Source organism: Glossina fuscipes, unplaced genomic scaffold (genome assembly GCF_014805625.2).
Source record: "Glossina fuscipes isolate IAEA_lab_2018 unplaced genomic scaffold, Yale_Gfus_2 60170, whole genome shotgun sequence".
In the NCBI taxonomy this organism is placed as follows: Eukaryota; Metazoa; Arthropoda; class Insecta; order Diptera; family Glossinidae; genus Glossina; species Glossina fuscipes.
In genome coordinates this window covers 44,471-56,811 of record NW_024002660.1, presented here as the reverse complement: position 1 = coordinate 56,811, position 12,341 = coordinate 44,471, and the positions used below count along the sequence as shown (strand labels likewise).

The window sequence follows — 12,341 nt, the reverse complement described above, 5'->3', positions numbered from 1 at the left end:
AACCATTTCTGTGAATATATATGGAAAGAGAATATTCTTTTTTTTTTGAAAATAGGATAAAATCGAATGCAACGCCTATAAAAATTGTATAAAACTATTCAGGAGACGTTGGTAGTTGTAGGTCTGCCTTGATATAAAATACTCAGACGCACCTTGGAGCTCAAGGTATTCTCCGCCGGTAAGTACTCAATTGGAATGGGACTGCCAGATCTAAGAATGTTAGAAAAACTTCTAACAACATCAAATTGTTAAACCATAAACAACAAATGCTTTAATGACGAAATTTAAACCTTTCGAATGAATATAATACGTTTCAACTCATTTTCTTTATTACCAAATGCAATAATTAGTATACGGTATTAGTGTTTTAAGTAAGCTACGTACGGTACTCTACCAAAGTCTATAAAGAATGTTATACGAAAAAAAAAAACATTTCTCCTACGTTTTGGTTTTGTTTTTAACTTTTACAATAAGGTTATCAACTACAATACGTTTAATGATTCAATTTTAAAATTTACTGCCTAAAAGTATGCTATAATTAAATCTTCATTGTATTAAAGTCAACGTTTTGTTTTAGACGTGTTTTAAAGGTGTGTTTGAGAAACATTTTGTCGTTAAAGATCTAATCAAATTTGCGGTTTATTTATTCAAACTCTCTACATTTAATACAAATTTCAACACAATCTTACACATACCCTGCTCCTATGTAGCCAGATGTGACAATGGCTTCGCCTGGCCCGCGAAACACACACGTTAAATTATAACGTTTGTCACGGCTCGTTTGTACATTATCCGAGAATTGCACAACCACAATATTGGTAAGCGTGTCGCCGTACTATCAAATAAAAGCACAATCGGGAAAGATCGTTAAGCTTAATAAGAACGTACATACTTTTTGTGTACCGCAATCTGGATAACCCTGAGGACCACTTATACGTAAAACATTTATTGTACCACCATTGCCACGGAAGAAACATCTTAGTTTTATCAAAAAAAAAATGCATCACTTTCTGAGAGCAAATTTATAAAATACAATAGTTACCTATCATAGTAACCGTATGTATATATACGGCCCACAAAACCCTCCGGAGTGCGAATAGTGAATTCCATGCCCTCCTCGTTGCATGTTTGGGTCACTGAGTTATTTGTTTTTATTAATTCGAAAACATACTATTTGCATATTCTTACCGTCCATGCATTCGCCATCACTACGTGCTATGCTACGTTCGTAAAAATCATAATTGGCTGCATCAAATAAGCTGGGATCGTGAACATCTAAATCACGCGAATCACGATCGCTTAATTCACAATTAGGTAATCCTCGGTCATCGTAGTTGGAAACTGCTGTGTCCCTATCGTATAAAATAATGTTTTACACGTCTGTTCTGTTAAAACCCAAAGCACTAAGTGCAAACCTGTAGTTAAAACTGCGGCAAATAAATTCCCGACTCTCTACACATTCTCTTTCACATTGTATCAGAGAAGGAACTACAAGAGCTCTGCGTATGAAGTGTCGTCGCATTTTGTGGCGAGCAGCTACTTGTTTAAAATTATCGCTTTCTTCACATCTAGTTATGGGTGGACGTGGTATGCTGCCCGACGGAGGCCCATTGTAAGACGGAGGACGGGGAGCTGGTAAAGCTCCCGGTATAGGGTGATCATTAGGCAAGGGCGTCAAGGAACCGCTACCGCCGTGGTAAGGACGATTGAAAGGATTTTCATAGGGTGGGTAACCTAATCCAGAAGGACCAGGTCTGCGACCCAACGATCTGTCATAATCACAATCGTACGGGCTGTAGCGATCGTTATAACGTAGTAGTTCTTCGTAGTCCATATCATAAAAGGCAGGAGGAGGTGGAGGTCGCGGTCGGTAACCTAAATCAAGTAACATGTTCTCATAATTATCTACTTGATGAGGCGAATGTAATTTTGTAGTCTTGTTACTGAAACGAAGTTAAATAAAAATTATCCTACCTGGTCCAGCTGCTCCTGAATTGGGATTACTAAAACGGTTACCATATTTGTATATGTCTGCAGGAAAACGGTCAGTACCTACCGGAAAACGATTAGGTGTCGCTGGTGGGGGCATTAAAGGAGCTGACGGATAACGCCTATTGGAGTCAGGTTCAAGTCGGCGAGCATTGTGCAGAATTTCTTCAGGAGGATATCTGCCGTCAGATCCATAACGAGGAGGCGGAATGTTATCACGGGAACCTTCAGTAACAAGCGGATAGCGTGAGTCATACGAGGAGGGGCGAAAACGTCGATCGGGAAAAATGCCGTCAGGTGCATCATGTCCTGTATAAGCATTTAGAGGATCACGAGGTGGTGGATAACGCGATGGATATCGAATAGCGAACCGATCGTCGGGATAACGATTTCCAATAAGGTACGGGCGATATGGTAATCGTCGTCAGGTGGATGGGGTCTGGAATGAGTTATATCACCAGGCAATTTGTTATCGTTAAGCGGCGAATAATGCCCATTATTAGGACGATACGGTGAGTAACGGTCTCGTAATGGGTAACGACTCGTAGTAGGATAACGATAATCATAATTAGATGTTGGATAACGTTCTATGTAAGGATTTCTTGGTGGCATGCGGTCGTCGTAAGGACGACGGTTAGAGCCATTGTCAGGATAGCGATCTGCTTGAGGATAATGGTCCATATCTTTGAATGAAAAATTTAGATAACTGTGTGGAAATGAGGAAAAAGTTTAATGGCCAGAAGGACGGGCAGACATAATTACATCTTAATGGATAATTTTTGCCCACAGCTAGGGTGAAGACATTCCCTAATGAGGAGGAATTTATCTGACTATGTGGAAATGAGAGAACAGTTTAATAGACAAAAGGAGGGACAGACATAATTAAATTTCTATGCAGAGTGTTTGCCTATAGACAGTGTTAAGGTATTCCCTAATGAGAGAGATAAAATAAATTTCTCCCCTAGAATATTAGAATTTTAGCTTTAACTCGTATCACCAAAGAAAAAGGAAAAAAAAAAATTTTGACAACAGAAGCTCATACAGTCTTAATCTGTGATTAAAGCCTGAACAGTGTAATGTATAGTATCAAGACAAACTGCCTTTACATGAAATTCTTCAAAGAGAAAAAAAAATATTTTTTTTAAAATAATTTTAAAAGCAAAAAAAAAAAAAAATACCAAAAAATAGTTCGTAATTATGAGCATAATTCTAAGCACAATTTTTGTCTTACATGCGTTTTATTAAGACTAACAATTATTTTTATGGCAACCGCAATTATAATATATTTGATATAATAATTTTTTAATAAATTTTTTCCTTCTTAATGTATCTTCATTTAGCAATTTGTTCTTTCTTTTTGCTTTTTGCTTTTTCTTGCTTACTAGAGGGGAGTGAACTGTGTGTATGTGACTGTGCAACGAGTACGTGTAATATTCACGATTTCCTCATTTAACTAAACGTTCATAATCGTACAATTATATATACTACTCCCTAATTTATTTAATACCTCAACCGAAAATTATGTATGTCTCTGATTTAAAGTAAACTGAGTGAATTGCTGCATGCATTTCGTTATGATGACCTTGAATTTTTACAAAATATTTAAATCTCGAAAATGCGAAGCCACAATAGGAGAGTATATTCGATTCTCTTCTTATTTGTAACGTTCATAAAGGGCATCTTCTTAAATTACGTAAGGCTTGATCAGAATGAATTTAGTCATAGGAAGTTCGACTTTTTATCGGTCTAAAGTATTGCTTTTTGATTCGCTTACGTTTTTTCCGGCTTTATCAGATTGGCAATCTTCGGAATGTTGGTCTAGGTCTAGCCAATATCCAATCAGCAGACATTACTTTTCGAAAGCTAACCACGAGACGTCTTGCAATTGGCATCCTAGAAAATAGTTCAAAGTACCACTTATCTAGTAGTACCCTACATTGCACTTAGTAGGAATATGCACTATTCCACTTGCTTAGGATATACGCCAGAACCGTCCAATGCTTGTATTCTATGAAAATATACATCGGAGGAAAGTAGAGTGTACAATTTCTGAGCAACAAATGCAGTGGAATCAATTGAGACGCATTTGTCTATCTCTTTCTGTCGAAATAACTATTAATATTAAAGCGTCGAAACTTTGTCCATACAGACACCTGATTACCATCTGCAGTTGAGGTTCAATACTTTTTCGTGGTTTTTCAAATTTAAAGGACATATTGGATGTGTTAAAAATTTGCAACCTATTAAAAGCTACTGGAAACCATAAGAGGCAGAAAATGGTTTTGATCTGTCCACTTTTTCGACCACGTGCATTTTGAACCGTTCTCTTACGGAAAAAATGAAACATCGAAAATTTTTTCCAACGGTCGGTCTTCGTTATTTTTTTTTCGCTTTTTAATAAATTTTTTTCCATTTTTTTTTTAAATTCTCATTGCATCCAATCATTCATGTTCATATAATTTAATGTAGAAAATTTGAAATTTAATTAACTGACTTTCTTTCTTAAGTTTCAAATTTCATTCACATTTTCTTTCTCTTCATTTGTACTAAAAGACATGATCGCTAAAAACTCAATGTTCTCAAGCAGAGTTATGTAAGTAACACATTGTTACGTATTATCGAAAATGGTTCTGACACAGCGAGCGTGCGTGCGTGCAGCGAAGGCACAAAATGCATTTAAATGATCGTTTCATAGCGGAAATAATGCAAAATTATTTGAAAGCTTTCCGAGTTCAGAGCTGAACCGAAGACGACGTGATTATTTATTTGGTGTTTAATGTTTAAGTGAAAAATTAAAAAAGAATTACAAAAGTTCAAATATTAAATTAATTTAATAGAGAAACGTTTTAAGTTTAAATTTTCTAATAATGTTTAAATTCTTCGTTCAGCTGCTATTCATGCTAATTATTTCTAATTTGTCTAACGGCCGCTATATAGAAGAAAGCAATGACTATCCCTTATCACTACCGCCTCAACTGCCCCACACTCAGGGTGCGATGGCTAACAGTTATTACAATTATCCCTATAGTGTAGCGGCGCGACCCTACTACTATCCTCATCATCATCAAGTACGAGATTATCGATCAATTTAGTTGTTTTTTTTTTTTTTCTTTTTTAATTTTCGTTTTCATTCACCTTTCGTTGTTAGGTTAGTTTGTATTCACCACCTGGTTCGTATTTCGATCAAAGGCGAAGTGTATTTCGGCCTTTTCCCGGCGGCGGTTCACCTATTCTAATAGATTACGTAAGTAATCGCTAAGAATTTTCAAATACCAAGAAAAAGAAAAGAAATCATCCTTATCCGTATCCTTATCATTCACTAATTAGCATAACCGTTGTTCCGATAATTATTTGGGGTTAAAGCCGCATCCAACGCAACAACAATATTATTACCTATGTAAACCGGATTGTGTGATTTTTGGAAAATGCCAAAATCTACAGGTATTTATGACATTATAATAACGAATAAGTAAATCGTGTAATATTTTTCTCTTAAAGACCTTCAACTATGCCAGCAGCCAATGCGTACAGTCTATGCCAGATTACATGACGAATTGCTCATCAATGGGCATTTTTCCCATCTATTCTGATTGTCATTTGTACTATAAGTGCAATCAACAGTTGCAGGCGCATATTTATTCATGTCCTAGGAAGACGATCTTCTCGCCACATTCAAAACAATGCATAGCCGGTAACAGCTGCTCACCCACTCAAATATCTGAAAATGGTTCACTCTTCTTGCAAGAGAATTGTGAAAAGAAATTCCCATCTTGCGTGCAAAATGGTTTATTTAGGTCTCCCTCAGATTGCTCCTTGTATTACAAATGCGAAACGCAAAATAATGGAATATTTTTACAAACGCGATTCAAGTATTGAAACTTTCGATTTTGTATGAATTTTAATCAGTTTAATTAACATTTGATTATCATTCCTAGATGTCCATCCGATATGTTCTACGATTTGCAGAGATATCAATGTGAGGTTAAGGAGAAAGTCGCCTGCGATTGTATGCCTGCGGTAGATTTGGTTTATCCGAAACTTAATTACTATCAGTTGCCCATAATGATGAAATTCCCTGAAGATATTTTAGAAGAAAATCCTTATCCTACCGAAAATGTACACAACAATTGTTCGAAGCCAGAAGACAAAAGTATAGTAAATCGATAAAGTTATTATTAGAAAGATGTTTTATTCGATTTCAATCTTTCATCTATAAGTCACTGAAGGTTCCGGCAATGAAGACTTAATGACTGCGACCACAACGGCAGAAAGCATCCCCTCTATCACCTCAACCGATTTGATGACTGTAGCCGATACGGAAACTCAAGGTCATGAAACCTACTTCGCAACGACAACTGAGATATCAATCTCAGATGATTTCTTAAAATCTTTCCAAGTTATTGAGTCTAACAGTGAAGAGCCCGACAGTAGAGAGGAATTTCTTGATTTCAATAAAAATGCTGATGTTTTCTCTAAAGAAACATTTTTCAAGGATCGTAACACCGAGACTACTACGGACTTCACCACTGATTTACCAGATGAAAGTAGCACCACAACAGGTGATTTTCTTTTGATATAAATAATATTTTTTACAAATTGTTTACTTTTCAAGAAGCGAACGTAGAAGAAGATATTTCAACACAAACAGCTTTATTAAGCACTGAAACAGATGATTTTTCCATCGGTTCGTTGGCCTTGACAAAAGAGATGGTAATAACAACCCGTGAGCCGCAGCTAAGCTTGCAAGAACATACTAAAGAAGAAATCGTTGAGAATAGGATGATAGGAAATCGTACGGAACAACCGCTTATTGAAATATTCACAACAACCAACGAGGGAGTAAAGGATTTGGAAGCCGAAGAGCTATTGAGTGAAACAACGAATATCGATAATCCAGGTATTATTAAATAGTTTCGATTAGTTTTCTACAACATGTGAAAAAAAATCAAACAGAGATTTAGATTATCTCGAGTGCAATGTGTAACAAACAGATTTTAATATTCCAGATAATACGGATAGAAAAACTGATTTAACCCAACAACACATCTCTACCACTATTACTAAAACAAATCAATTACAAATTAAAACATTAATACGAGAATCTACATCCAACATTAAACACAAGCACCAAAATCTCTTAAAAACCGCAACAACATCCACTTTAAGTTCTACAGTAAGTCCAAATAATTTTCACGCTATTGATTACGATAGTATTGAAGATGAAAAGGCCGTTTTGGACGATGAGGTCATAATAAAAGATTTATCGGCATTTATTAAACGACAATCCAACCGAGACTTAATATCGGAAGAAGAAGGATCTGGTGAAGAAGAAAAGGAGAAATTGGAAGCTTTCGAATTGCCAAATGAAAATTTGAATGATATCTCGACCGAAAGCGACGTAAAAGAGCTAAAAAATGTACAAGCCCAACAAAAACTTGCAGTTGAGAACACTACTACCGAAAACGGAGATTTATTTTTAAGTGATAGAAGAATGATTGGTCGTGAAGAATTTGGTGTTTCTCGTAAGCCATTCAAGGAATTTTCTGCGGAAAGATTTTCAAATGAAGAAATCACCGAAAATGTTGAAAATACACTGACCTCATCTTTTAAATCTTTACAAAACAGGGACGGTACAGAAAAGAGCGATTTTCTAAGCACAGTTGACTCTTTAAGAGATGATTATATTGAAATTGAAAATCTGACACCTCCCGCTGAGAGCAATCTTAGCGTAACCAAATCGAATCGTAATCAGTTTAAAAACAATTTAAAATCAAAAGTGGTAGGTCTTCAATATGATTTATCTGCAACCAGTACATCACCACGGCCCAATTATTATAACATCTGTAGATCATGAGTAATGAAAAAAAATTTGAGCCAGAAATTGTTTTTATTTTTGGCAATAGAGGTAGCCTCAGATTATGTTTTACTGTGGTCTTGTCCTTCGGTCGATTGATTCCACTTTCAATATCAACCGGCGTGCCAGATCTTATAATGTTTCAGCCGAATTTGAAGTCTAAGGCTTTTATTTTTGCGACCACAAGGAGCAGACAGTACACAGACTGAAGGACAAACTAAATCGGTTTAGAATTTACTCCTGGTCAAGAATAAATTTATACTTCATTGCACGCTCAGTGGAATAGTAAAATATATTCTCATCATTGATAAATTACTCAGTGTCCAGTTCGTAAACTAAAATCGCCATTATCGCACCTAACTAAACGCAGTGAATCGCAAGACTTCTTGGACGTAAAGCCAGCTCAAACTCTCAAAAAACTTTATAAATAGCTTAGCAATTGCCGAATAAAATATTTCTTAACAGACACATGCAGTGGGGAAAACCAAATGAAGGGAATATGGTTGCCGCACGAATTGTCTTTTCGAATCATTTTTTGTGCCGTATTGCGATTAGCAATGAAAAGAGTTTCTACTACGAGAATTCAAGAGGAAAGAGCGATGGTTTAATCCAGGGCAACATTGCATAGCGACACCGAAGCGGAATTTTCTTGGCCATAAAACAATGCTGTGTATATGGTGCGACCAGCAAGGTTGTGTAGTGTAGTATGAGCTGCTAAAACCGAATGAATCTGGTACTGCAGATGTTCATCGACGCCATGGGAACGATGCATTCTTGCAAAACAGACCAGCAATACCGGCTGACAGCCGCAAATTTATTATTTTTATTCATCAATTGTAACAATAATAATTAAATTATTAACTACGATTAACTACGATTAAAATAGATTTATCGGACCAGTAAGACCATAACGTTTCTTTTGGACACAAATAATTAACAAAAAATACTGGATAGGATAACTTGAACAATGTTCAGCTCAAAACAAATTAAAGATGATTACATAATTACTCATTACACGAAGGATTATAAAGTTTTCTGATTTCTACTCTTCACCTATATGCAGTAACAACGTGAACAGATATTAGGCGGGAATGAGTTTATTAACTTTACAGCGTTGATAAGAAATAGTCTTGATGGTCTTGAATACTTATGGGCTGGAAGAATTAAATTCATCGTACGTCTGGCAAACTGAGCTTTCGGACGGAGTTTGTTTGTTTGTTTTTTTCGCATTTAAAATCTTATTGATAATCTATCTGACACACTAATCGACAGCCAAGCGCAGCTTAACGCAATCAAGGCGCATATGTTGCCTCCCTACGATATAAATTCCATAACAAGACATTTAATTATTCTCAGTTTAGTTTGAGTTGGCACGTGAGGGGAGGATAAACACAGTTTCCTCAGAGTATAACGTAGCCGCACAGTCTAAAATCAATATCTTCTTCACTTCTAGACCAGGCCAATCACTGCATCACCCATTCTAATATCAATCAAGCGAGTCGGAATCACGATAGCCTTCGTTTCATCTCAATTAAGCTTTAAATTATGGAGAATGGACCAATGCGAGATATGACACAGATTACCGTTAATTTGTTGAGTCAGATTCTCCACAAGACCCAGTGAAGGGGTATAGGAGGAGTATAGTTGAGCATCGTCTGCGTAAAAAGGAATATTATAATCTTGACAACAAGTAACTAGTTTATTAATGAAGATAATGAACGGAATGGGCCCTATTATATCAATTTCCTTTAAGAGTTAAAACTACCTCCATATGTAAACGTTTGCTAAACGTCTTTTTTATTTATATTATCAATAGAATAAGTAGAACAATGGGGTACAGCAGAGTTAGCGCCATCGGACCAAAGCCAAACTAAGAACTTAGCTTTTTTAAGAGTAAATCATGATCGTCTCGCGTGACAACGATCGGGCGCACGCTGGAAGGTTTGTCATTGATACACTGTTGCGCCCCGAATGGGAAGTTCTCAACCATTCAGCCGATCAAAATATATGGAAGCGCTTAACGTATAGAAAGCAGATTGGATTCGGATCATCTTTGTGATTTTTTGCTATAATACTAAGGATTTAAAACACATTTTAAACAATTAGAGCTGGAGAGATAATTGTATTCTTAAGCCTGTCGAGGTGTACTAAGCTAAACTACGAGAACAAATAATAAAAACTGTTTTTGTTAAACTTCGTGATGAGAGAATAGCTGAGTACTGCGCTATAGGCCTGACAAGCTTGGCTGACGAACGATAGAACGATCCTTACGATCGATGAAAACCCTTGACTTATGAATTACAAAAGATTTTGACCTCAGAGGGAACTTAGCAAGATCATAGTTTTTGTTACATATGAACCACGTCAGTTCATATTTTACACTCTCGTATAAGGGCTTTTTCGGAAGACATGCCGCTACATAGAATGAAAAGTGTCTCATCAAGAAAATAAATTAAGTTTTGTATTAAGTGAAATGGTGTAAAGTATTTAAGCGTTCGGCCTCTACTTGATCGAAGATATACATCTAAATTGCATAACACCTAAGGTGTAAGGTATCGGCCTAGACCGACCATAATTTTCTTACTTTTTTTAAACTAGACATTGTGTTACTTTTGACGGATTTCGTCTTCGTGTATCCTTTTAGCTAGCCTACCTTTCAATATCGCCTAAAGGACTTTGATTTCTGCAGCTGGCTGCTGGTCAAAACCCGATAGCTGATGTCTCTTTATGTTTTGTAGCTGTAGCTCTTTAAAGCGCAGAAATAGTTTTATAGGTCACGTCGTTTTTATACCACCTGCAGTTTTAATTTACCTCAGTATTTCTCACGACTACGCTCAAGTGCATGCGCGTAGAACTTATCTTATGTGAAGTACTTAAAAAACATTTTAAATATTATTTCTACATGTCTGTAGCTAAGTTAGTTTCTTGGAATCACTAAGATTATTACGAATAATTCAAAAATATGGAAGTGTCTTATGAGCTGTAAAAGCAAACATAAGTCACTGCCAATCAATTTTAAAAGTTGGAGAAGCTCATTTTTCAAACATAAACAGAAAGTAGTTGTTTATAATGAAAAAAATCCCCGAGCATAGATTTCTGTAAGTTCGCTGTCATAAAGTTTTAGTTTATACATGTTCTTCAGTACCAAAATGCGGTCGATATTTTCATTTCTTATAAGCTTTTATAAACAAAACAACAACAAAAATAATTTGATATGGCCTCCAATTTTTAATATAAAGAGATATAACAAAGATAAGTTTTTTCTCAGTTTATCTGCCATTATTCCGAACAAATTTATTACGTTCGCAACGAAGATTGATTCTTTAACGCCTTTAAAATGTTGATGATGTATGGAAGCTAACCGTTAAGCAATTTATAGTATACAACTTGTTTTTTCTTTTTTATCGTCATCATTTTCGTTGCTCTTACATTTTGCGTTTTCTTCGCTATTTCTTAAAAATGTCATGTTTTAAGCCCTTGCCGATAGTGGAGAATGTAAAATACGAATCTTATATCTCTCAGCATCTTATAGTAGTGTCAATGAACGAATTTCGCCTGGTCGTTTAATACCTAGATTAATCTCGGAGGTTAATTTTGCGTCTCGCTTTGCCGCTGATACTTCTGTTAACGAAAAGAATTATTATCTATCTTCTAAATAGACAGAAATAAATACGGTAAATGATAACATCATTCTTCTCCGTATGCTTTACCGTTTCAATAATCATATCCTACGCTACTTGTGGTGCACGGTATGTTAAGTTTGTGCAGGCGTGTGTAACATCGAAAAGCCCTCAAGATAGAACCACATTTTGTCATGCCAATCACCTTCTGAATCCGTCTCTCCGTCTGTCCGCCTGCTGTCTGTCTACGTATTCTTGTATTTAACCAACATGTCGCAATTTTTGAGATGTTTTGATGAATTAAAATAGTTCGAACTATTTATCGACCACTCTCCAAATAATACCTTATTTTGGTAAGTTGTACAAAAACGTATTGTAACATTAAGAATTTCGCGACAAAAATCGCTTGGTATTATAAATTATAAAGTAGTAATAGTAGTTCGGCATTCTAAATCGGCGTGAAATCTTTGAATGGGATGGAGTAATTTTTTTGAGCCTGCGGAAACTGAATCTTTACAGGGTAACAATTTTGATAATTCTTGATGAAAATTCGTTCGCAACAGTAATTTGACACACAAATTAACATTACGGAACTGAGACCACGGAGATCTATTTTTGGGTTCTCACCGTATATTACTCGGTTCAACGAAAAGCAACCTTTTGTATGCCAAAAATGTACAATTTTTGATATTTTATAATAAACATTGGTTCATAGATGTAATTTAACTTAAAAGTTAACTGTATCAAATTCGGATCAAATAAGTCTATGCATCATTATTATGAAGTACTGAACCCTGATATGCCAAAGTTTTATTTTTAACATTAACTAATTCGTAGTTTTTATGACAAGCAAAAAACAACTGGAAAAAAATAAGATC

The 12,341-nt window shown here is 35.7% G+C and overlaps 2 protein-coding genes across 3 annotated transcripts; one reads left to right on the top strand and one right to left on the bottom strand.

Moving 5' to 3' along the window:
* Positions 1-98: 98 nt before the first annotated feature.
* LOC119643307 lies at positions 99-2,670 on the bottom strand. The gene is given in 8 exon segments (XM_038042650.1): positions 99-228; positions 696-835; positions 893-977; positions 1,043-1,136; positions 1,189-1,352; positions 1,416-1,875; positions 1,975-2,406; positions 2,409-2,670. Coding segments are annotated over 8 exon segments (1,767 nt in total).
* A 2,029-nt stretch (positions 2,671-4,699) lies between these two features.
* LOC119643312 lies at positions 4,700-9,519 on the top strand. Of its 2 annotated transcripts, none has more exons than XM_038042654.1 (8): positions 4,700-5,057; positions 5,138-5,233; positions 5,317-5,430; positions 5,488-5,858; positions 5,925-6,139; positions 6,207-6,548; positions 6,605-6,886; positions 6,996-9,519. In XM_038042654.1, exons 1-8 carry the CDS (start codon positions 4,857-4,859, stop codon positions 7,841-7,843), a joined length of 2,469 nt encoding a protein of 822 aa, XP_037898582.1. In that variant the 5' UTR covers positions 4,700-4,856; the 3' UTR covers positions 7,844-9,519. The 2 variants fall into 2 exon arrangements, with proteins under 2 accessions (XP_037898582.1, XP_037898581.1); XM_038042653.1 differs by having other exon boundaries at positions 6,602-6,886; positions 6,996-9,517.
* The last annotated feature ends 2,822 nt before the right edge of the window (positions 9,520-12,341 follow it).